Source organism: Osmerus eperlanus, chromosome 10 (genome assembly GCF_963692335.1).
Source record: "Osmerus eperlanus chromosome 10, fOsmEpe2.1, whole genome shotgun sequence".
Taxonomy (NCBI): Eukaryota; Metazoa; Chordata; class Actinopteri; order Osmeriformes; family Osmeridae; genus Osmerus; species Osmerus eperlanus.
In genome coordinates this window covers 15354591-15380694 of record NC_085027.1, presented here as the reverse complement: position 1 = coordinate 15380694, position 26104 = coordinate 15354591, and the positions used below count along the sequence as shown (strand labels likewise).

Sequence of the window (26104 nt, the reverse complement as noted above, 5' to 3'; positions counted from 1 at the left end):
CTTTCACATGAACAGTATGCCAGCATATGTTAACATGTGGGGTAAAGCTCTCACTGAGAAAAGAGGGTGGCCAGTTGAAGGGATAACAAGACAATCCTGGAATGCAGTTGTCCTCAAGGGGTTGTTCTCATCTCTTAAAGCCCTCCTGGCCTTTGAAAACTGTCAATATTGTCTTATGAAAGAAAAGGCCTTTGATATTCTAAGGGGTGTCGACTAAAAAGACACAATTTTGGGGAGTGTCTACTGGAGGAAGAGGTGTCCTGGTTCTATATTTTTTCTTTCAAATGCCTCTGTCTAGTTTTCAACCAGAGAGCAAAAACCACAAGACCAACACTTCTTTTCTGCCTACTTGGCAGTATGTCCACAGCCAGCACTAGTGCTGTGTCACGGAAGTGTAAACAGGCATGGCTAGACCTGTCTGACCTACTAAGTGTCTCTTGTCTCTCTCTGTCTGGCTTTGCACATAATTAAATGTAGTACTTTGTTTGAATTTCCTTTTTAGAATTCTGCTTGTCATTTACTAGTTCAATGATCTACTTGAGAAATGTCAGTCAGTCTACAGAATACGAATGACTACAACACATCTTGAAATGCACTGTACTATTTTACGATCTTGAATCATGCCTTGGACTACAGTATGTACTCCTAACAATTCATATTTGTCCAGAAATGACTAAATTCACTATCGTCTGATGTTATGAACACGAAAAGCTGCAATAGTCTTTAACAAATACAGTACCAAAGTGACTATATATGTCAAACATTCATTCATTTTTATGGTTGCTTAAAGGGGCAATGTTAAACAATTCAATACTTTAGATTTCTTTGTCCGAGCTGTTGCACTGCAAAGAAAGAAACATTATCTCTGGCCTGTTAAACACTTTAAATCGTTTCCCTCTTCAGTTACATAAAGCCATCTGTTAGAGATTCCACCCTTCTGAAGATGATGTCAGACTGATTCTTCGTGTTATTTTCTTACCCCTCAGATTGGGCATGACTGTACGGGCTAGGTCGAAGGACTAACCATTCAGTCTGCCAGCCAGCAAGACAGCAGGGGGAAGGAGAAGGAGAGAGAAGCTGACCACCAGCCCGGGACCCTTGACCTTCGCTGGAGAAGATGGCGGAGCCAGACGAGGATAGAGACCAGGCAGGGAAGCTCTTTGAGAGCTTCATTCAGGCCTCCACATGCAAAGGAGCTTTACAGAGCTTCAACCTTTTGTGCAGGCAGCTGGATTTGGACCCTCTGGACCATGAGACCTTCTACAGCAGCCTGAAGGCCAAGCTCACCTCCTGGAGGGCCAAGGCTCTCTGGAGCAAGCTGGACAAAAGGACCTGTCACAAGGAGTACAGGAAAGGCCAGGCCTGCCTGGGCACCAAGGTAAGACTGAGAAACACCCCCATGCCATATTGTGGAGAAAGGTATTTTATTACTGTTGGTTATCACCAGCATCTGTTGCATGGAAGACAATGGACACGTGGACGTTTTTGTCTATGAGTGCACCACACCACATTCATATGAAACAAGACCTCCGAATGATAATTAAGGAAAGATATCAAATGTAAGTCACGGCCCATATATTTTCTTTTCTAAGGAATGTAACTGTATGTCTGTCTCATAAATCACGATGACACACACTCGTGGTTGATTCTCAGTGTGGTTTCTCAGATGTAATCAGCACTTTGTCTCACATCAGGAGGGCAGTGTCCCAGAGAGAAAGCCTGTGGCAGCATTTTCACTTCAGACGGCACCTGTCCAGAGACATGAAATCAGCTCCTACGTGCCCCTAACTGCAGCTGGCACACATAAACAGCTGAGAGTCTGTGGTCTCTGTACTGTATGAATGATAACACATTGGGCCACAGACACACACACACACACACACACAGACAGTGAGAAACACACTGCACCCAGGCGCCTCCATATTTTTCTCCAATCAGAACGTTCTCTGAGGTATGAGTTTGCAGCTGGGCAGACTGCTGGTGCGTCACAAAGCTCCGCAGCAGCACTCTCCATCAGTCACCATGGTGCTTTCATAGCACGCATCCTCAGACAGCCTCAGTCAACAAGAAGGATCATTATCCAAGGTTCCACTGCAGCCGTTCTTTATAGGCCCTTGCTAAAAGCTTGGAACCCTGCCCAAATTGTTATTAAAGTGTGTTTTAAGTGCTTTCAAATGAGCTACATTTTTATAAGTTCTCTCTGATACCAGTCATAAACCAACCACACACACACACACACACACACACAAACTTACAGTAGTTAGGCCCAGGTTGTAATGAAGTATTACAGTGCTTAATTTTCTTTATTCCTCTGCCAGATATTTTGGGGTTTTCTGCTGAAAAAAGTCACCCATCAAAGCAATAGCACACTGGTGGTTAGAATTAAGAGCATTAAGAAAATCTGTACCAATTTTTTTTTTCACAGAACAGGGTTCTGTGTTCTGTGAAAGCCTTCCTAAAAGGGAATTGATCGTTTTACTCTGCTTTCATCTTAAGTGTGTATTGAGTTGGGGATTAAGGTGTTAAAGAATCAACCAAGCTAACAACGCCCACAATGCAATGCAGCTACTCCCACGGCGAGAGAGTCTGTCTTGCTCGTCTGATTAACGACAGGGCACACCATCCTCCTGTACCACAGCCTGACGAATGATCTGTCTCTTCCTGGGGGAGAGAATGATCTAAGTGATGGTTTTCTGTTTGGTGAAGGTTCACAGTGAAAGATGTGACATCACTCTTTGCACAGATGAAATGCTGTGCACAAAATGCCTGCTGGAACGGTAATCTGTGGAGGATATGAAGTCATCCATGTTTTATGACCTCATACAGCTGGCTGTAATGCCAATGACACACTTTTTATATGGCTTTAATAAGGAACAAAACAGGGTCCAATTTTTCATTACTTGACATTAACAAAACCCAGATTCACCACACAGAATGTGTGAGTATATACAGTACTGCACATACTGTATGTGCCAGAGCCCAATGACTGCCACTCAATACTATTGTTGTGGGATAGTTGCTTGTAACTGAGATTGTAACGCCTAATGATACTATTAGTATCACTTCCCTGGTATCATTTACTTTAGCTCTTGTCTGGTGAGAGTCAAGACTTAGAATGAGGAGAGAGGTGGTCAAGAGGAAGACAGTTTTCCAGGGCGTTGTCGTTGGCCAATGGCAGATTTTATGGAAACTATTTGGATCAACAGTCCTGTGAGAGAGATCCTGACCCGCGTTGGAGAGGACATTCACTTCGGCAAAACACAACACAGACTCATTCCGCTGTACGTGTGTGTGTGAATGTGTGTGTGTGGGGCCCCACACGGATCATGAAATCACATTAGGATTATGACTTTATCAGATGACTAATAGAGCACTCTCACCAACTCTGACAGTTCTCCTGAAGGTGCGTAATGTTTGGAATAGTTTAGCATTCATGAGACGTGTGTAGTCATAGGTGTTAAATCTCATTTCCCTCCGCTTATGTAAACTGAAAGACTCATAACGTTGACACATACATCATGCACGAGTCACATGGACAGGCTTCTTTCACTGTGTTATCGTTCAGCATGTTATTCTCTTTTTCATCGATCCCAAGACCTCGAGCGATCGAAAAAGACAAAAAACTGACAAATCCCACCAGGCGTGGGCTTGCATTCAACAATCCTGACTTCCTGACTGGGATCTGTTCCACCTGTAGCTCGTCACCTCCCAGATGAGCTCTCCTGTGCGGCAGCCTGTCCTCTCCACGGTTGTAAATCTCACCCTAAATGCCCCCTAATTGAAGTGTCATGAAGATTTCCATGCTTTGTATCCTCTCTGGACAACTGTGACATCCTGACAGATGGACCGATTTTGCCTTCATTATATGCTTTGATGCTGTGGAAAATCACCCCTCCACTGAGCGAACAGTCCTCCCTATACAGGCTCTGCTCCAGAGTGCTGCTCCAGACACTCAGCCCAGCAGATTCTGCTTGGTCTGTTTCCTACCAGACGGGCCCACGGCTGCATTTCTCCTAGTCTAATTCCCGTGCAGACCCACATGCCTGACTGCCAGGGTTGCCAGGTTTGTGCTGTGGCTCCCTCGGTGGTCCTCCCCACTTGATTGAGTACCTTAAGTCTGACGGTGTGACCCTCGACAGCGTGAGCTCCGGCCGGTCGCTGGCCAGGCCCAGCTTAGCGAGCCATCACATCGTGTCTACGGGCCCGGCGGCTCCACATACTCTGTTTGTTTAAGTCTGACGAGGCCAGGATCAGCATGTGTTCACCCTGAGCTCCACTCAGCCCTGTGATGGAGGGGGTTCCTGTCACTCAAACCCAACGGCGGTTAGTAAGCTGCTAGCGCTGAGCTTACAAAGGCCACATCAACTGGGCATCAATTCTGACTGGTGAAAAGATAAACCGATAGGTTCACTGAATGTTCTTCCTTTCGATGAGACTTTTTTGTTTTTTAGCGCAGTCCATGCGTGGCACGGAATGTTGTTGCAGTGTCCCATGGTCATCAGTGGATGTGCTGGTACAGATTGAGTGCAAACATGCCGTGCTCACTTATCACCTTTCTAAACTTGTTTGACTTGGCTGTCTGTCCTCACTACAGGCACTTGACTGACATCTGAGCATGGCCCAGTTGCGACCAATGATAAAGCAAAGCAGAGGTGTAAGGTGGAGAAGGGTGGGGGGGGGGGAGGGTGGAGCGGCTCTATGGCTTGCCGGGGGAGAGGTCACAGGTGGGAAACGGACAGGAAGTAGGTTTGTCCTGACTCAGCGTAGCTGGAGGGAGCCCTCCGGAAGACCTCCTGTCTATGATAACACTGCAAGAGCAGAGAAACATGCACCGGCCCGGACATCACCATAGAAACCGACCGAAACATAAACTCAGTGACAGGCTCTGATTATCCCCTTCAGGTTTGATAACACCTCCCTTTGTGGGACTGTGTGGTTGGGGATACATCTGAATAAATACTGCTCATGTTACTCTGCCTTTGAAACAAGGCATTGTTTATTCTTTCTTTCCCAGCCCCCCCCCCCCACACACACACACACACACACTCCACCTTGACTGGCAGACAGCATAGGCCCTTCAGCGCACCTGGCACGTCCTGCTCTCCTCGCCTGTCCGCCTGCCCGCCTGTCTGCTCACACTGAAGAGCCCATCCACATTAATCAGCCTGTATGATGAAAAGAAGCGGGCCAGGCCTGTCCAGACAGAGCTGGCTCCGCCTGGGCTGAGCCAACACCTGAGAGCTGAATACCTCAGACCTCACCCCCTCCAGCCTCAGGCTTTAAACACCATGTTCCCCTCCTCCGATGATGACATGCTGCCCGCAGGCTAATCACACATGCAGAGTGGGAAAACAGATTGACCCGAAGCCCAGTTTTTATTTTCATTGTGGGGAGCAAAGGGCCTTTTATGGTGAGATGTGGGAGCTTGGCGGTTGGCACGGGCTGCTCTGTAAACAGCACCAACGGAGATGGCTCTACCAACTGAGCCCTAGAAAGAGAGACAGAGATGAAGAGAGGGAGGGGGGGGGAATAGAGAGAGAGAGAGAGCACCCCAGTCAGCATAAAGCTACACAAACACGATAATGCCCCGAAGCGGAGGCAGGGGGCTGAAACAAGATCGTGTCACAACATAGATGTGAGTGACACCTCCTGGGAGTTCCTGTGTCTCTTCACGCTGACACGCAGGGGGACAGGGAGTCCGTCCCGCTGTTCAAATACGTCGCCGGGCCGACAGATCTAGAGGACAAACCAGCGGTGCCCCTCTACCGTTGGTCAAGAGGACTGGAAGGGTTGAAGGGGGTAGACGGGGGAAGGGACAGGAGCATTAGGCAGGAGAGGAACTGAAAGGCAGGAGACAGAGGTCAGACCGGGCCAGCAGGGTCTGGAATAGCTGAACGTGGCCAGATGAGTCCCTCAGGATCTGGATGGTGAAGTTATGGAAACAGGAAGCCGCCCAACTCGTTCGACACAGCAAGAGCCCCAGTCTGACTCAGGCGTAGTGTGGTGAGGAGATGGTACCCCTGCTGAATGATTCATCTCTACACACGCAACGCACACTCACACATACACACACGCGAAAATATCTTTTCATCTTCTCCAGAGGGCTGGATGAAGTCATGCTCTCACCACACATTCTCAGACGGATCCTGTAACCCAAAAAACTGACTTCATGCATATTTGAGTGAGCGAGATGTGTGAGTCATGGCTTTGATATGACTAGGCTGTAATTATGATTTAAGATTGAGGGTCTGGCACACGTTTTTGCAACAAAATGGGTTGAGTAACAGTGAGGCAAGATACCGTGGCCATAAACATCCGTCCCAGGCACCCTGTCTGTTTACCCCAGGACGCAGAGTAAACAAACTAGGACTAATCCTCTCATATATCATCTGCTTTAATAACCATGTGAAGTACGCAGGAATGCATCTACCTTGACTGTGATTTACGATTATTGTATAACCATATATATATATATATATAAAATGTGTCATACTATTGTGCTAACAATTCAGTTCTTGTTTTATATGTTGCAATGCTCTTTCCTAATATATGATATGAGTTTGAGAGTCCAATATGTGCCAGTTATATAAGTTGTCAGTGTATCATCGTGACTACAGTGTTGTCCCATTGACTCTAACTCTCTCCATGGGTCTGTCTGTCCCAGTGCCTCATCATCGGTGGAGGCCCCTGTGGCCTGAGGACGGCCATCGAGCTGGCCCTGCTGGGGGCCAAGGTGGTGGTCATCGAGAAAAGGGACACGTTCTCCAGGAACAACGTTCTCCACCTGTGGCCCTACACCATCCATGACCTCCGCGGCCTCGGGGCCAAGAAGTTCTACGGCAAGTTCTGTGCAGGGGCCATAGACCACATCAGTGAGTACTGACCGGACCACACTGTAGATCTAGGGGTAACAATCTGCATGGATCCCATTATATGAGCTGTGCTGTGTATGTTTTGCTAGTCTCATATAATGTACTTTGACATTGTCCCCCATTCATCAATAATCGTACATTTAATACTTATATTTCTCCTGGCAAATAAGACTAGCATATGTGTGCTGTTGCTTATAACTCCCTCCCTTAGCTACCCTTTGCCAGCGTAGGTGCTTGTGGTGTGTCTATAATGTCAAGGTTGTGAGGTAGCATGACTGACTCTGACACCTGCTCCCCGCTGCTGGGATACAAAGCTCCAGCGCTGCCAAGTGCTGCCGCTAAAAGCTTTAGCTTTAGCTGCCGCTAAAAATCATTCCTCAGCTCTCAAGTGTTTATGTCAGACCAAAGGCAAGGTGTACGTGTCTGAATCTTTTTGAATGCAGTAATGTCTGTGTCTGTGTCTGCCATATTTGTGCACTGAAGACCAGTGATTATCGCTTCACCTGTGTATGTGTGTGTATGTCTCTGTGTGTGTGTGTGTTTCTCAGGTATTCGTCAGCTCCAGCTCATGCTGCTGAAGATCGCCCTGCTTGTAGCTGTGGAGTTCCATGTCAATGTGGAGTTTGTCAAACTGCTGGAGCCTCCAGAAGACCAGGAGAATGCAGGTACCCACCACCCACTCACCGAACCCCCGTCCTGAATGTAGGTACCTCCAACACAACGCTAATTCAGCGGCTTAACTTTAGGCAGTACTGGGTCTGCAACGGAATGTGTTTGGAAAACCTCAGCAGTGCACCTGACGGTCTTGGGGGCCTGCATCTGGAGCACTTAGCTTGGCAGTTATATGGCTGCGGAGAGGATCCGAGCAGCCCCGTACCTCCTCCCACACCACAACCCTGTCCTCTGTCTAATGTCAGGCCTCAGGGCTACTTAGGCTGGGGGAAACAGAACCTGTTTAAACAGATCCTACAGTAGCTTCCCCTCGCACCGCAGGGCCGTTTACCGACTAAACTTGACAAGCAGAGTTAAAAGCAGCTCGGAAGGGTTGGCAATTAACCTTTGTGCTGCCTTCGGGTCACATGACCCAAAGGTTCACAACGAACCATCGTTGTGTTTACCCAATTTTACCCAATACAAAAACAAATAAATATCATTTTCTTTTAACCTTCGCAATGTGGGGGGTCTGAGACAGCCCGACGGTTAAAATAAAATGCTTCACTTTGTTTTTGTATGCGGTAAAGTTGTCGCAATACGACGGTGGGTCACAATGATTGATGGGTCCGAATGACCCGAAGATAACACAAGGGTTAAGTAACTCGTTTCTTATTTGAATTTCCATGGAAATAATAGGCTTATCTGAATGGCTTCATTGTCTGTATTCAGCTGTAGATGTTTAGTTAGTCAGCTGTAGATGTTTAGGGAGTCAGGTGGCTGAGCGGTTAGGGAATCGGGCTAGTAATCTGAAGGTTGCCGGTTCGATTCCTGGCCATGCAAAATGACGTTGTGTCCTTGGGCAAGGCACTTCACCCTACTTACTTCGGGGGAATGTCCCTGTACTCACTGTAAGTCGCTCTGGATAAGAGCGTCTGCTAAATGACTAAATGTAAATGTACCCTTCCCCAATGCTAAGGCTACATGTATGTTATGGCTTCTTAGCACAGTTTAATTAGCAAATAGGCCTGCTGGCTTTGGTTAAGAGTTGGATCCAAATTCTGGGTGTAGAGGCTAATAAGGAGCTGATTTGTTGGCGTGATTAGAAATGTTTCCTGCGACAGGAGCACAATGCAGCCGTGCTTCAAGATGCGAGTGCTCTGTAGTGCTGGTGTGGAGATGCGGCGCCTGGCTCAAACACTTCCTATCTGAAGTGCCTCTCCACTTGACCCTGTTTTCCCCGGGGCTTGGCTGATTGGACTCCCACGTGTAAAGTTCAGGAGTCGACCCATGTGGTCTCGCTCTTCAAAAACAACTTCAGGGCACTGATAAAAAAACAAGAGGCAAACCTAAATATGGAAACAGAATTTGCTCCTCTCTCTGGGCTTGTGATGGCTCACTGCGTCCTTGACACGTTTTTCATGGTGACATTGCACGGTAGACTCTCAGTTAGGCTGATAGTATGCGCCTAACTGCACGTCACTTCAGACACACACATTTAATCCACTGCATGTTGAAAATGATTAACACATTGAGCTCTTGAACAGTCCCTCAACAGTTAGCCTATGTAGTACAGTGGCTCTGAGTGGAATGGCCACACCAGTAATAAAGAATCCTGGTTCGAATCTGCCTGGGAAATTCCTGAATGTTCTCCCCTCTCTCTCTTACTAATGTTTATTATCACTCTGCACCATCTCCTTCCAAAGAAGCAGAAATGCCCTTTGTCAGTATAAACCTTAGTCAACAACACCCAGTGTCTCTGTGCTGTTCACATAAGCATTCTCTCCCAAAAATAACAACCCAAAACAGCAACTGAGTCAATATTGTGTCTGTTTACTTGTCCTACCTTTCTCTCTATCTCTTCTGGGGTCAACCTGTTCACATACTGATAACTCTGCTGTAAATGTTTACATGGACATGTCCTGACTGCCTCCCCTCCCTTCTCCTCTCCTCCCCTCTTCTCTCCTCTCCTCTCTGTTGCAGGGCCAGGATGGAGGGCAGAGATCCGTCCAGCTGATCATCCTGTGGCTGACTTTGACTTTGACGTGGTGGTGGGGGCTGATGGCCGCAGGAATACTCTGGAAGGTGTGAATAGTCCAACACTTGTCATCAGTCTCTTTGCACAGTATCAGCGGTCTCCTTCAAAGTCACGACCTCAGACTGACAATGGCGTCTGTCAGAGAACGACTGGAGGAGGGTCTGAGTTTACAAACATGTCCTCTGTCCAGAGTTAGCTTCACGCCAACTGCATCTGCGCATACAGTGCATATGTCGTAAAACTACAAAACCCCTATGCTATTCAAAGAGTATGTTTTGGTTTATGGCTCATGGCAGATAAACTCCAGGGCAGGATTCTCATATTCATCTTTGTCTGGATAACTGCTTGACTGTAGTAACTAAGAGAAACGTTGATTGTTCTTGGCTGCACCTTTTGGCTCTGCAAACCATTAATTTGAAATGCATTGTCTCATTCAAGAATGTTACAAAGCCATAAAAATCAAGCTGGCCTCTGTAAAGCGATACCCCATGATGTCATTGAACTCCCTTGGAGGTTAAACATGAAATCACCACAACACCGCACCTAAATAAAGGAGTGTTGAGCGGAGCAGAGCTGGGGCCTGGTGCAGTCATCTGGATGAAGTTCAACAGTTGATGTTGGACTCTCTCTGAAGCGCCTGTCATCTCCTCACGAACTCAACTCGGATGCTTATTCCTAAAAAGGGCATTTTCAGTCTCTAAACAACAAAACGTTTAGCTCATGGTAGCATTACCCCAAAAACGGAGGAAACATTTATTTTTATTTGTTCTCGTACGGCTATCACGGCCCGACTGGGAAGAGGGTTAAATATATCCCGATGTGCAGCCAGCTATTCATTTAGAGGAACACAGCTGCATTTGCGCCAAGTTGGTGTCCTGACCGAGGGGGGAGGGGGGAAAGGGACAGGGGGGAGGGGACAGGGGGACTGGGAGGGGGGAGGGGTACGAGGGCGGGTGGGGGGGCTGATACCCATGTGAATTTGAATGTGACAGTAATGGAACAGAAGCTGGCGTGCATTCAAATGCAGTGTCCTCCTAAAAGCACCTCTCACAGCCTCACAGCCTCATGCATTATTTTATAGGAATAGAGAATGAGGCAGAGGCCAAAAGTATTAAAACATTCGTCCTCCTCTCCTCCCTGAAGTCACAGTGGGTGGGGTTGGGGGGGGTTGGAATAATTTCTCACTCAGGGTCTTAGTGGAGCCCCATCCCCTCCACCTCCACAGGACTGTGTCAGCTTGTGAACATGTGGCTTGTGTGTGACCCGGCCTGGGATTGGACGGCTTTATCAGGCTCATGGTGCTTTGCTCGAGGCTTTGACGCCACAGAGAGACTTGTAAAAAATTAGATCACCGTATTCTTTTCCACAAAGACAAGATTTATGTCATTTAAAATGTCTGACAGAGTTTCCATAAAACCCTAATTGTGAGTGTAACAGCATTGATAGTCCAGATGTGTCAAGGCTGGCTGTGAAGTCTGGAGGCTTTGCTTGAGTCTATTTTAGGGCTTGCTGAGTTATGGTTGCACTTGGATATGACCCAGAAAATGTATATTAAATGAAGCTCTAAATATTTTGCAGCTTTCCCGTCACAAAAGTTTTTAGGGTCAGTTAGAGGATTGTGATAAACTTGATGAACCTGAAAAAAAAAAATATTTGTGTCGAGGAATCATAAGCCTCAAGTGTTATTCAACATTTGCCTATGAAGAAATGGCAACCATTGGCAGCAAAACTCTCCCAATTTCAAACTCAGGAAACAAACAGACTTGCCAAACAAATACACCTGACAGCAGTGGTATTCTCACACGTCAAGTTGTGAAAGTGAATCAACCCAGCAGACATATTTATTGCATCATAACATTTTAGCACTGACCCTCACTCTCACTCTAGGGCTTTTGTTTCCTTGGTGATATAAACAGGCTCACCTCAGCGACGAGCTGCCCTGATCCTAAAATAACTGTCCTGTGATTACGGTTGAGCGATAGATTTCCTCTGGATTAGTAGGTCTCTCCTCTCTGCTCCTCTGCTGGAAGAGTAACATTTATCTTTTGTTCTTGCGCTCTCTCTCTCTCTCTCTCTCTCTCTCTCTCTCTCTCTCTCTCTCTCTCTCTCTCTCTCTCTCTCTCTCTCTCTCTCTCTCTCTCTCTCTCTCTCTCTCAGGCTTCAAAAGGAAAGAGTTCCGGGGTAAGCTGGCTATTGCCATCACTGCCAACTTTATCAACAGGAATACCACAGCCGAGGCCAAGGTAGAGGAGATCAGTGGGGTGGCTTTCATCTTCAACCAGAAATTCTTCCATGACCTTAAAGAGGAGACAGGTGGGCATGAGACCATACACCCCCCCCCCCCCCCACACACACACACACATATATATATATATATATATATATATATATATGCACATCTTACACCACACACCACATTTAGATTAGAGGAGGAACAGACAACCCTCAAATATGGCTGCCATCTACAACAACAGTGCACACCAAAAATGTCTTTTTGACCTTGTCCTCCACATGGCCGCATTGGACTTAGTGACTCCTTTGTTACAGGTGTTGACTTGGAGAACATTGTGTACTACAAGGACAAAACTCATTACTTTGTCATGACGGCGAAAAAACAGAGTCTCCTGGACAAGGGAGTCATCATTCATGTAAGTTGAAAGAGGGAAACTGGAAGGGAGACAGGGAGGGGGACAGAGAGAGAGAGACAGAGAGAGACATAGAGAGGGGGAGAGAGAGAGAGAGGGAGAGAGACATAGAGAGGGGGAGAGAGAGAGAGAGGGAGAGAGAGAGGGGGAGAGAGAGAGAGAGGGAGAGAGAGAGGGGGAGAGAGAGAGGGAGATTTAAGCTGATGGTCTGCCAGCTGCAGATTCTGGGCCCAGGCACCAACACAGTGAGGAAAGTTAAGTGTTATAAACATCCCCAAAAGAGACCATATTTCACTGGCTCATAAATCCTCTCCAACTCAAACCCTCCACACTTTCACACACTTTATACTGGCATGCATTTGCGTGAGTGAAGCTATGAATTCATTCAGAGAAGTTTCACACTGCTATCGAATGTTGCCGCTAAAGATTCCGGGCCGAAAGAGCTCATACTTTAGAACGAGGCTGAACCATTCTTCATGGGCCTTCAGTATCATTGTCAGATATCCCTCCGGCTCTACATTCAGTCCGGCACAATTCTTTTCCGGTCTGAAGAAAAGGACTGTGCGTGTCGCAGAATAACGTGACTGGGGCTTCTGGATAAACACTTTGGATGTGTATTTATTCGCACATTTCCCCTGGCTTTGTGCTGCTTTCCAGGACTACATCGACACAGAGATGCTGCTGAGCAGCGAGAATGTCAACCAGGAAGCTCTGCTGGGTTACGCCCGCGAGGCTGCCGACTTCGGCACCAACTACCAGCTGCCTACGCTGGACTACGCTATGAACCACTGCGGTCAGCCCGACGTGGCCATGTTCGACTTCACCAGCATGTACGCCTCGGAGAACGCTGCGCAGGTCAGGGATCGCTTTGGGCATCAGCTCCTGGTGACTCTTGTTGGAGACAGCCTGCTGGAAGTGAGGACACAAACACACACACACACACACTGTGTGTGGTTGTAAATCAATATCATTTCCCCTTTGGTGTGCTTTTTTGGAATTGTGTTAGGTCATTGTGATGTTGTTGTGTGTGTTCAGCCTTTCTGGCCAATGGGGACGGGCTGTGCGAGGGGCTTCCTGGCTGCCTTTGACACGGCTTGGATGGTGAAGAGCTGGGCTCAGGGCAGGTCCCCTCTGGAAGTCCTGGCAGAGAGGTCAGCAGGAACATACAGACACACACATACATGCACAAGATCTACCACGTTCAAATTCATATGTATTGCCATTCCCAATGTGTACAATTATGTTGGGCGTCGACAGGGAGAGTTTATACCGGTTGCTGCCACAGACGACACCGGAAAACATTGCTAAGAACTTTGAGCAGTACACCTTAGACCCCGGGACCCGCTACCCGAACCTCAACTCCTCCTGTGTCAGGCCACACCAGGTAACTGCAAAACAGCAGTGTGTCTTCAGAGAAGACAGCAGTGTCTGTTGCCCTCCCTGCCAAGTTGACTGACATAAACTGTGATGATGCATGGTTCTGTGGGTTTCCCACAAACAAAAGAAAGAATAGAGTGTGGTATTTCCCCTCTCATGTGACTTTCTGTTGTCTCGCAGGTGCGTCACCTGTACCTCAACGGTGAGCTCAAGTCCTGTTCTCTGGAGCGCGCAGCCACGATTCGACGGCCCGTAAATCTGGCCAGGAGAGGTAAACCACAAAACCCACGCTGACAGATAGCTTAGATGCTATCTTGAGCCCACGTGACTGCATTACTCATTCAGCCGCTGTTCAACAGTCAGGCAGAGGAGGATTAAGCTATTCACTGAATGGCTTTGCTTGTGTTAGCTGCTGGTGACAGTCCTCCACAGAGCACCAGAGGCCCACAGTACTCTATTCCCAGACTGCTTGCTCTCCTTACTAACAGAAGTGTCAGACACAGAGAAGGGGGCGCAGAGCTAATGTCTGTCTGGGGACTAAGTCACCGTCTGTGGTTTGTTTTCACACGTGGACTCCTGGTGAGGCTGGAGCTGTCAGGTGGGACTCAGTGGGCCGTGGACAGGCTCATATACTGTAACAAAGATATCCTCCCACACTCTACTGGACTTGGTGTACATACGTGTCTTGAGAATGACCCTGAGTTCACACTCAATGACCAGCTTCATTACTTTCAGGCTGAGGTTGAATGTTCTGTGAGAATGTGGGTTCCTGTGCATCAGAAAGGAAAACATTGCTACTTTAAGTACACAGAGAGGCGATATGACTTAGGATGTATTCAGATGCTAGACCAAACACAGTCTGTTTGGTTTTGTTTAAGAGACTGTTAGAGGTATGGGTCAGGTTGAAGATTAGCCGTGGAGAATTTCATACAGTAATTTGATGTTGTGTGTCTTGTCTTTAAGAACCGGCAGTTCTAGACGTGTTTTGAATGTATATATCTTGGCATATCTTTGGCAGGCAGTGTATACACCATTTTATAGAACAGTGGTTGCTGTGACCCAAACATGGGCTCAACATGCTCTAACGGAGTCTGCATACCACTACCTCTACTTCACCTCACGTCCTATCTGTCTTCTCCGCGACTTATCACTCGCGTCTCCCGGTTACCCTGGAACAGCGCACGCACACATCCCCTCCCGTTCATCTTGCTTGAGTTGACAGACCTCCACTTTTTGTAATCCTTTGATGTCCTCCCCTTTGTTTGAATCCATTCGAGAGAGCTCTGACATCGTACGTTTCCTGGTCTCCCTCTGCAGAGTCAGAGATCAGGCCGGGACGACTGCTGACCTGGTGTCAGAAACAGACAGAAGGCTACCGGAACGTGGAGGTGACGGACCTGACCTCCTCCTGGAGTACTGGCATGAGCCTGTGTGCCCTCATCCACAGGGTCAGGCCACAGCTCATGTACGTGTACAGTAAGACACTGTTGCCATGCAACTACACTGTTAAATAGGTCTGACAAGTCTTCTGCAAGTCACGGCAAATGACCCCAGAACTTTGCCTGTTGGCTCCTCATAAATCACTTGCTTCCCTGTGTCTCACTATGCAATGTAACACTTACATAAATAGAAAGTCCCTCTCATAAATGTCTATGTACTCTAGTGATTGGTATCCTTGTTGTGCATGAGACAAATATGTCCATGGTTCTACCACACACCCATATTGTAAAGTATATCACTCTGAAAAAAAGAAAATGTAACTAGGTACAGCGAAAATTATTCCTGACACTGACCTATTCATGCCCGTGTATGTTCTTCTGGCATGTCTGCACAGGCCCCCAACCCTTTTCTTACAGCCTGACTTGAGAGTAAATATAGGCAGTTACCTGTGAATGACTCTTGACCTTTTTCCAGAATCTTTTTCTTTCTTTCCTTACCTCTCTCTTTCTCTCCCTTTCTTTCTCTTTCTCTGTTTTTACTCAGTTTCTACTACTAACGATAGATTTTCTAAAGCAGAGCACACATCATCACAAATAGTTTAAACACAAACCCTTTCATAGAAACACTTGAGAATGTGGATGGGAGAGTTTGGACAACATAAACCTGTATGACATTACACACTGGCTCCTTATCTAGGGCAGTTTGTTATTTATGTCATGTGTGATGTCTTGGCCCTATCCGTGGTGAAAACTGGGCTGGGTTTGCACTGGTGAATGGAATCTTTGCTGATAACTGCATAGCTTCCCACAGGCCCGTGCCTAGTAACCACTTGTGTTTCCCTGTAACATAACCACAACATCCTACCATATCACACTTTTTCATTTGATAGCCTTTTCCAGAAGCTGTCTCTGACTCCTGCTGATGTCTCCTTATATTCACCAGAGACTTTGATTCTCTCAACGTGGAGGACGTGGCAGAGAATCTCCAGCTGGCCTTTGACGTCGCGGAGCGAGAGTTTGGGGTCCGGCCGTTCACTTCTGGAAAACTGCTGGCTGGTGGCCAGGAGATAGACAAGCCAAGCATGGTTTTCTACCTGTCCAAGTTCTACGAGTTGTTCAGGGGTACACCCCTACCTGCCTCAGGTAGAACACACTGCATACACCTCCTGCCTATAGGTCCCAACACTCAGACTTCCACAGACCTCAAACACTTTATTACTGTTGTCTGGCCCCACCTCCACTATGTGGGCTGTGTTTCTGTAGGCGCCTCAGTTTCTCACTGGATAGTGTTTCAATAGCTACGGGCCATTTCATCTCCATACACAACAATCCTCAGCGCTTTTCTCCCTTCTTTGTTTCTTGGGTGAACCCTCAGCTTTCTCTGGAAAGATCTGTCTTCCTAAAGACACTTTAGGAAAAGAGTGAAAAAGAGTCGGGTATACGATTTCAACTGGCTTCCTGTTAACGTGGTCTGTGTTGCACAACCCTATCTGGGCTGTCTGGCATGAGAGGAATGCACATCTTCCCTAGCCGAGCAGGTTACTGCATCTCACACAGTGTCCCTGGGTCTGGAAGATGCCTTTGGATAGCTCTATGTCTTTTCAGCCCTGCCACGTGCCATAGAAGCTTAGTTTCATCTACATGACTGGGACTGGGAGACAGGTCACCTGACATCCACCAGCCAGTCTGGTAGCCAAATGGCCCAATGATGATGGAGCACTATGGTTTTATATTACTGGTTTTGTTGTGTGTAATCCTCTGACATCCAGCAACAGGTGAAGTCTTTAGAAAGAGAGATTACTGACTTGCGTAAGAGTTATTTATTTATTAGTAGCAATTCTCTAGAAAAACAGATGCTCTGGCCTTGCGTTGGGTTTTTCCTGTGCAGTAATAGTAGATGTCTGTTCAAGGTTAAGTAAAAACACACTGGCCATCGGTTTTATTGGGGATATAATAGCTGAACACCGCGGAAAATATTCTAACCTTACGCGGCCATGTGTTTTATTGCAGATTCTAAAGGGGCTGATGAAAACACGGAAGACCTTCCTTCAAAGGCAGTGCACGGTTTTAACAAGGCCCTGAACTTCACCCTGCCAAGGAAACGGGTGCCCAAGGTAACCCCTTCCAATGTCTGTCTGCCATGAGGTATACTGAATCCCCACAGTCTGTCTATGCCCTTAAAAACCTGTTACCTTTAACTTTTGGAAGTACACAATAACTGTTTATAGTGAACCATGATTTTTCATAGCTTTCATGAGATGGGCTGTCCTCCATTACGTCAATTTCATGTTGAATATGATTTTACTCTCAGTACACTCTGAAAGATTCACGTTCTTTGGCCTGTGCACTCCTCCCAGGACGATAAGAAGCTGGAGGATACTGATCCCACCAAGAGGAGACGGAAAGTGGGCAGCTACCTGGAAGAGGTAGGGTCCCAGCAAACCACCAAGCTTCTGAGAAACACAATGAAGTGCCTCTCTGCATGGCTAAATGGCTGACTGGTAATGTTCGCCAACCTAACCTCCCCTCTCGCTGCCCCATGGCAGGCCACCCTCTCCAGCCAGAGTGGCTCTTCAGGCGGGGAGGGCAGGGAGCCCAAGGAGAACAAGGTGCGCTCCATGGCCACGCAGCTCCTGGCCAAATTTGAAGAGAGCAACCCCAGCTGCAGCCTCCGCAGACAGGTGAGCACCTCCAGGAGACCCCCCTCTGCCTCCTCACCTGCCCCTGCCCTCTCTGGAGCTGGATGAGGGAACAGGGAGGAGCCAGTGTCCTACCTATCCAGCATTACTTGATCCGTCACCTTGACGTGTGACTGGTTGTGGTCTCTTCCTTTTCCTTGCTGTGTTCTGTACCCAGGGCTCCACTAGTAACCTTTGTCTGTCATTTCCTTTCCCTTTTCCACACCCTTTGAGCTGCCTTTCTCTGTTCACCTTTTTCATCTTCTGCTGGGACTAACACGCACATCAGTCTGAGAGTGTGTTGGGGTCTGGGAGGAGTCCTCGGCCGCGTTCTCTGGACATGACTGAAACGCCACGCTTCATCAACCTTGCCCAGCCCAGCCCACTTGCACCTCCCATTCAAAGACAGGTAGAGGACCAGAGCAGGCATAGACACACACACACACACACACACACACACACACACACATACACATACACATACATTCTTAAGCAATCATCACTTAGTTGGAGTGTTTATCACCCCCTTTGTGTTTAGAATGTAATGTCACCTCTCTGAGAAGCAGCTTAAAGGGATAAAAGTTGAACACTGTGTAAATCACAGAACTATTCTCTCCAGATGTTAAACTAATGGAGCTTCTCATTGCTGGTTGTTTTTCTCATCAAGCTCCACCCTGAGTTAACTGGGAACCACGGCATTGCTCACGTGCACTGTGTGTTTCCAGGGTTCGTCTGCAACCTGTGTCCAATATGTGAACTTGGTTAAGCTCCCACCCCATCATCGAACCAAGCCCCCACCACCCAGGCCTCCACCCAAACCCCAGCTCCAGCCCGAGCTCCAAGCCCAGCTTCAGTTGCAGCTCCAGCTTCTGTCCCAGCCCCAACCCCAGCTCCAGCCTCAACTCCCGCTCCAACCATCATGCAAATCCCCCCCTAGCCCAAAACATGCTCTCAGGAAGATCCAAAAGGATGATAAGTCCAGGTCCCAGTCCCAGTCTGAACTAGAGAGTCCAGACTATCCAGGCTACTCTCCCTCCTGCCACTCCGCAGTGCTAGCCATGTCTAGAATGCTCCAACGCCTTCAGGAGGTGGAGGAGCAGATCACCCAGGTGAACAGCTGCTCTCTTCTCTTCTCCTTCCATCGGTCTCTCCTTTACAGACCTCTGCTCTGCTGTGTTGCTCTGCTCTTCTCTTCTCCTTCCATCGGTCTCTCCTTTACAGACCTCTGCTCTGCTGTGTTGCTCTGCTCTTCTCTTCTCCTTCCATCGGTCTCTCCTTTACAGACCTCTGCTCTGCTGTGTTGCTCTGCTCTTCTCTTCTCCTTCCATCGGTCTCTCCTTTACAGACCTCTGCTCTGCTGTGTTGCTCTGCTCTCTTTCAAAACTCATAATTGTCACATAATCAGAATTGGATAAAGTGAAAAAAGGCAATGTTGATGTAATTACCATTATAATACATTGTAGAGCTGGATGATGTGGTCAGCTAGAGAAGTCAGTCAGCCAGTCCACAATGGCCTTAGATCCTGGCACAGACTGAGATGCTGATTGGCCGGTCCAGTTCTCAGAGAAGACGGGTGCCAAGGCCAGGCTTATAGAGCCTCTCCTCACCTCCAAACTGCAGACAAAGCCTTTAAGTAGCCAATGGGCTGCCTTGGTGACACAAACCAGCCAATGGGTTGCCACAGATGGTCAGACCAGTAAATGGGCTTCTCTTGTGGCCTTGCTCAGTGCCAGGACTTGTGTCTGTCTGAGTGTATCGCTCCAGAAACACATCCTGAAAGAGAGTAGTCATCTCTGCCGGGGTGTGAAATGAGTGTAATATCAATAGATCCACCATTGTTCTCCGCCACACATCTCATTCGTTGCCTCAGTGGGACAGAAGGACAAAACACTATTCATTTGTACTGCACATGACGGCCCTCTTTTGTGGTTGATAACCTCCCTAATCACGAGAGCTGTGTACAGACCCAGTCATTGCCAGAGATTGCGTGGGTGTGCTCGGACACCCGAGTGTCCAGCACATCATTCTGATGTCTGTTCCTTGTTTCTTGGCGCCCCTGATGCCATGCAGAAGAAAGCGCAGACCCAGCATGCTAGAGAGTTTCTTAAAAAGAGTGTGAAGGAGAAAGCTGTCCATCTGAAGGCCTTGGTCTCAGGAGACCCCACCTCCACGCCTGAGGTATCTGGACTCCCCCTCCTGCCTGCATCCCACCTCTCTCACACAGTGTGTGTGTGTGTGTGTGTTGCACGTTTTTGGCATAACTAAAGCTGTCCATGGTTTATTTCTTGCTCTGTGCTTGGTGTTATTCGCCATCCGTCATCCCGCTAAGCATGAGGCAGGCATTTTGTAGGCTACCTGTCATGGTTGGAGCCAGGACTTTTAAGGAAATGTTGTTTAGCCCTTTGATCTTTGAGCCAGAGGCTGTGACTAACACAATGCAGTCCAGGTGATTTCAGGTTGTGCTGGGACATAATGTTCAGAATTATAAAAAAAATATTTGGCCCAATTTGCTGGAGTCAATAAAGGGGAGAGTATGTCATGGCTTTCAACAGAGCCTATTAAACAGTGTTACGCACTGTTAAAACACATGAGGCAATTGGTTGTCCAAGCAGAAATAATGAAATGAAATGGTTTCTCCTGGATCCAATACATTTTTCTATATTCCCTCTGAATCAGACCTCTCTTTCACCCTCTATTCTACAAACACTGTATTTGAGGACAGCCCTGGTAATTCACTTACCCCGGGTGTGTGCTCCGATTCAGACACTGTTGAAAGGTAGGGTGTTTTTTCTTTACTCCTCACTGCGAGTAGATGGCTGCTTTACTGCCCACAGGAGGAACAGTCATCATGCAAGGTGTCCAGTACTACTGCAGGATCTTAAGTTATTTCTGTGATGCCTTCAGTTGTATTTTGTATTATTTTATTCTTGCATTTATTGTCTCGCTGTGCTTTTTTAATAATTATGTCCACTGTACTGTCCTGTCTGCAGTGTTGAATGTATCTGTTTTCAAGCTCTTGGTGCAGAGCAAATTACCCTTGAGGCAATAAAGGTTTTCATTCATTCATCACACTGTACACTTCCAGAACAAAAACGCCAGGGTGTTTCCCCCTCTATTTTCCATTCTCAGAAAGTGCACCGTACATTAGGGTGCCATCTGAATAAAGAAGTAGGACCCTGAATGGGTAGCAGATTCGAATAGCTTTCATAATCACTGTCGGGGTTTCAGTTAGCTTGATCATGCATGCCCTCATCTTATCCCCCTCTTACTCTTTAACGATTCATCTACCTAAAGTGGTATGTCCGCTTCCTGTCCCTGCATGCTCCTGATGGATGTGTTCTGCACAGGCCGATCCCTCTGCTCCGATCCCACCATCGCCTCCTCCCCCCTCTCCCAAAATCACTCGCCATCTTAGACCCGACTTCACCCGTCTGTCCTTCTCTCCTCCTCCCACCTCATCCTCACCCTCACCCTCATCCTCTGTGCTTCATCAGCAGGTAACCATTTCCACACCATCTCACCTTCTGTGCCTCCATGCTGAGTGCTCCTTCCTTTCTGCATCTGCCCTGAATGAGCTGGACTATCACTAGAACTGTAATGTGGATTGACTCCTTTCTTCTCTTTTCTCCTACCTCTTGTGCTATCTGGACAGTCACAGGCCAGTAAATGTCAGGGACTCGATATGCAATTTAGTAAGAAGGCAACACTGAGAGCACCCTTGAATCAGTCACTTGTGGTGAGTGCTTCTTTTTGTGTGCTTACAAACCAGAGCAATATATATATATAAAATTTTCTACTAAATGCAGAGAAACCTAATGATGTCCCGTGTCTCATTCTAAAACATAATCACAGGGTAATTAGAGATCTTTTAGATGTTGTTTTTTTAACATCTAATCTTTTTGTAGTGTTCCTATAATTGCACCTTTGATTGCATGTGACTTACAGTGGTGGAGTTAATAATATCGCCGTGATGTTGCTATTTCAGTGCAATAGCAGTGGCCCCACATATGTTTCCCAGAGTCAATACACGGCCATGCTCCAGCCTAAGAAGGAGCCTGTTTTTAATCCCCTCAAACAGGTATTCTACCCACTGCCCCACATGCCTGCCAACGTAACAAATACTACCCTCTTAATTACAAAGTACACATATAGACATAACCTGGCATGCCAGAAGCATGTGAGATTTGTTTTTAGCCCCTCTGATGTCATGTATTCAGTTTAGCTGATGCTTTTTGATCCCCTGTGCTTTAGTTGAGGCCAGCGTCCCTCTCCCTGTCAGTCTGGGGGGGGGGTTATTCCTCTGGTGCTGCCCACATGGGGTTAGCTGCAGAGCAGGGCCTCTCACCGTCCTCACGACCCCACCTGGAGACTCCAGACTGGCCCTCTGACCAGCCATAGCGAGAGACTTTACTCTTGTGCCTAATCTTATTTTGACGCGCGAACTTTGCTCATTTTCCAATAGTGCTGCACCCCCCCCCCCCCCAATTATTGATGACATATTGCTAAATGATGGGAGCACATTAAGATTTAATTTAAGTATCTAAAGCACAGTGATACAGTAGGGCTTCTCCTTAATTTCTTGATTTCGCTTCCTGTTGTCACTGAGGAACTGTCTGTATTTTCATTCAACGTTTTTCCTGTCTCTCTGTCTCCTTCTCTTCCGCCCTGTGTCTTGCTCTGTGGTGAATCCTGCAGCGGACAGTAGGGAAGGTGTCTCTGGCCATAGGAGCCAGAGCTGAGGCCCTTGTCAGTCTTTATGATAACGACCACAGGCCTAAAGCCTCCCTGTCCTCCCCCCCCTGCTCTCCTCCCTCCTCGCCCCTGACATCACCGGTAAGCAGGCTGGTCTAGGGGTGGGGCCCCTCTGACTGTGAAAGCCTGAAACAAAAGCCTTTACCTGGGCAGGGCGGGTTTATACGATATCCCAGAATTGAACTTTTACAACCCAGGATCAGATAAAGCAGCACGTCAGATACTTCGCATGAGGGATGAACTGGATAGCCTCACAGGAGTCTTATCTGACATGACTCAGGCAGGCTTGAATCACTGGGGATGTTTCCTAACAGTGTTTTGTGATGTTACAGTAAGTCACTGTTTGTGCAGAGATTCTATCTGATCACTGGGTTGATACGAAACTACAGTCGACTGTGATTGCACCACCCACCCCACAGTGGGTAGCCTCAGCCATGAAACTGTTTGAGAGGTTTAGATGGTAGAGCTCTGTCATTATCTTCTCTGACTGTCCTGACCGTACACTGACCTCCAGCTGTACTTTTCCAGGGTTCCTTGCGGCGGGAGTTCCCCCAGTCTGGAGACAAGTGTCACTTCTGTGAGCGGCGCGTTTATGTGGTGGAGCGGATCTCTGCTGAGGGGCTCTATTTCCACAGGGAATGCTTTCGCTGCGACACCTGTGGCTCGGCCCTGCGTCAGGGAGGCCATGCCTTTGACTCTGAGCAGGGTATGTCTGTGTCCCTTGGCCCTTTATGTTCATTTGTCAGTTAACTTGTCACTCAACTGTATCTCTTCTTGATTTTGCTCCACCAGGAAAGCTGTACTGCAAACTACATTTCACTCAACGCAAAAATGGAATTATTAAACCGAGGACTTTCAATTCACACTCGGTAATCAATAACATTCAATAAACATTATTATCATGTAATTCTGAAGGAAATGTTATGCCTGTTATATATACTAACGCCCCCCCTTCCTTCCTGTTCAGATTCAGAATGGAATGGCGGTGAGGGAGGGCACTACTTCCCAAACCTCCAATGGCGTGGCCCCTCAGATGACTGACAACACGCAGAGCCAATCAGCAGGTACCCTGAGCTCTCGCCTGAGGAAGAGCCTAAGCTGGCCTTTGAGTGTGACCCGGGCTGTGTGTGACTCCCCCCGCCGCCTGTCCCACTGGCTGCATGGTACAGCCCGCACCCTGGGGGTGCACCTGAGAGCCAATGCCCAGGACTATGCCTTCCTGTATGAGCTGCTGACCCTGGGTCTGCCCCTGCTGTTCTCCATGCAGGAGGTGCTGCTGCAAATGTATACCGAGGCCGGGCCCGGGCCCGGGCCTGGGGCTCTCACCCTCCAGCCTGTTCTGCTGTGGCTGGAGGAACAGCTGGGCCAAAGGCTCATCTAGACGCTCGTCCGCAAAGGATGGCCTAACCCCTGACCTTTAACCCCTAACCCTAGTGCAATAAGGTCTGTGGCCTGGCTGAACATTTTAACCGGCTCGTCCTGTTTAAACCTGTCTTGTCATGTGATGGCAGGCTAACGTTTGACTACGTGCACATGCACCTTGGTAGTATTAGCTGACTTATTAGGGTTGTAAATGGGCAGTTGATGTGTTTCTCCTACCAAAGAAAAGATAGGTGCGTGCCATGGGATGTTATATACTGTATGTGGTCCCTGGGTGGTCAGTATCAGTCAGGTGTCGGTCTCACTGCTGAAAACATCTACGTTGCTGTAGAGTTGAGTGTATTATTAACTGGCTTGGACTGAATAAAGCCGGTTGTTCAATTGCTTAACTGAAGTGTAGGTCTAATTTTATTGATCCAATAATAACGTTTTTGAAAAGACTGACTTGAAGCACTTTACCTTATGGAGCTGTGTTGGCCTGTGCCTCTGACACATGATGTAATGGAGTTACCGTTTGGTTAGCTTTCTCCATACCATGTGTGTCCCAGTCAGTAGTGACTAGACCTGTGCTGATGCTAAAGGCCTTACTGTATCCTACTGATGCAAAGCCACGTAGCTGTGACCAGTCTCAAGTCTGGGTCAGGATGTGTGGATCTGTTACTGCAATCATCTGGGTCTCAGGTTCTCCCAGATCATTTCCTTCTGACACATGCAATCACAGGTTCAACAAGAGTTTTTTTTTTTATGATACTCTGACTGTAGTGTAAAAGTTATTTTCACTAGACTTCATTATTAATCAACATTGGTTTATATGGTTTTATTTGATGTGTTATTTGCTGTGTGAGTGTGTTTGTGTCATACTCATGGACTGTTTCAATCTGATTCCCTGCTGCCATCTGCTGTTTAGTCTTGAACCCGTAAAAGAAGCTAAATTCATCCTACTGAAAATATTTGGGATTGGGAAAATTGGAGATAGGCTTCCTAAGACTTCATAACATACATTGGGGACAAACCAACATATGTACAGTATTGTAGGTGTTGTTGAATCCTTTTTAACAACATACACATGTTGGGACCTTTTTTATTGCCTGATTTGATTTTGACTGTTTATGCATAACTCTGTTCATAACTCTGGATGTGCTATGTGGTTGTGTGCTCGTCTCTAATTGTCCTGTGTTGATAACCTTGATAAGTAATAATACTGTCACAGCATCTTTGTACAACAAACCTAAGATTGAAAGTCAGCTGCATGTTTACATTGTATTCAAATTAGAAACATTTACCAAGTCCAATTTTAAAGCACTTTAGAGAGTAAATAATCTTCCCCTAACTGGAATATTTTGACTGTTTAAATATGTCCAGTGTTTGGTCTGCAACACGCACGGTCCCTTCTAGGTCAGACAGTTTGTAGTAATAATCTTTAGGCTAAAAGATCCATGTTGGCTCTTTTATTTTCATTCCTCATGTTTCTGAGGAAACAATGTATTCCTGATTTACAATGTAATGGTTATACTTCACATTTACAAACCATCTGTGCCTTTTTAATAGATAGATGTTCTTTCTCTTTCCTGGATTTTAACTCATGTCCTTTCTTTCATCTCTTATTCCTATTCCTGATTCTCTTGAAGCTTGTTTACAAGTTTCCGAAGCTGAGTCTTCTGATTGGTTAGGAGACATGACCTTCTGAAGGTGATCAACTGCATGATCATGACAGTGTGGTGGTGTGTTAATCTAAATGACACCTGGTCAGATTTGTAACCATGACATCTATATGTGTTTGCACTTCCAAATAAACCCCAAATGGACTCTACTCTCTACTACTAATGTGTAGAACCTCCACCTTCAATGGCATCATTTTTTTGTTCATACTCCCTCTAAGGCAAAGTAAAGGGTTGTATAGGATGTTGTACCCAGTCTCAGCATGCTCATTAAAGTGCTTTGATGTTTTGCATTTGCTCCTACCAGCCTAACGCCTATTGAAAGAGGACATGTTTTGCGAAGCTTTCTTTGCTCAGTCGTATCCCTGTGTTGCTCTCCACTCTCTCCCTCTTGTCTCCACCCAGAAGCTGCCACCCGAGAGCGCTCTCTTGACCAACACATGCAGGGGGGACTATCCTCCCATGGTGTTCATTCAGTGCCATACTTTAACAGGTTAAACACAATTGTCGTGTGAATTCAACAATTTGCCATAGGACTTAACAGGGAACCTGTCACAATAAAATGGCATTTCTGTATCTGCAAGAATTGTGAAATAAAAAATGAGTGTATTTAA

The 26104-nt window shown here is 47.1% G+C and overlaps 1 protein-coding gene across 11 annotated transcripts; it reads left to right on the top strand.

The window, feature by feature from the left end:
• The first annotated feature begins 963 nt into the window (after nt 1-963).
• mical2a (microtubule associated monooxygenase, calponin and LIM domain containing 2a) lies at nt 964-26104 on the top strand. 11 transcript variants are annotated; one of them, XM_062471174.1, is made up of 27 exons: nt 964-1378; nt 6665-6872; nt 7421-7537; nt 9507-9608; nt 11719-11874; nt 12109-12209; nt 12864-13121; nt 13242-13357; nt 13464-13590; nt 13764-13854; nt 14901-15048; nt 15966-16165; nt 17033-17136; nt 17380-17448; nt 17569-17703; nt 17990-18109; nt 18426-18809; nt 19771-19878; nt 21048-21197; nt 21353-21436; nt 21686-21778; nt 22396-22533; nt 22981-23158; nt 23245-23321; nt 23420-23516; nt 25461-25521; nt 25896-26104. In XM_062471174.1, exons 1-26 carry the CDS (start codon nt 1118-1120, stop codon nt 25517-25519), a joined length of 3681 nt encoding a protein of 1226 aa, XP_062327158.1. In that variant the 5' UTR covers nt 964-1117; the 3' UTR covers nt 25520-25521; nt 25896-26104. The 11 variants fall into 11 exon arrangements, with proteins under 11 accessions (XP_062327158.1, XP_062327153.1, XP_062327155.1 ...); XM_062471169.1 differs by having other exon boundaries at nt 23420-26104; XM_062471171.1 differs by lacking the exon at nt 21048-21197 and having other exon boundaries at nt 23420-26104.

Excerpts from the sequence above, each read along its gene's own strand:
- mical2a (XM_062471169.1), top strand. The coding sequence starts at position 1,118 with ATGGCGGAGCCAGACGAGGATAGAGACCAGGCAGGGAAGCTCTTTGAG. Across the intron at positions 15,049-15,965 it reads AGGGTCAGGCCACAGCTCAT|AGACTTTGATTCTCTCAACG; the intron begins GTACGTGTACAG and ends TATATTCACCAG. Across the intron at positions 21,437-21,685 it reads CCTTGAATCAGTCACTTGTG|TGCAATAGCAGTGGCCCCAC; the intron begins GTGAGTGCTTCT and ends TTGCTATTTCAG.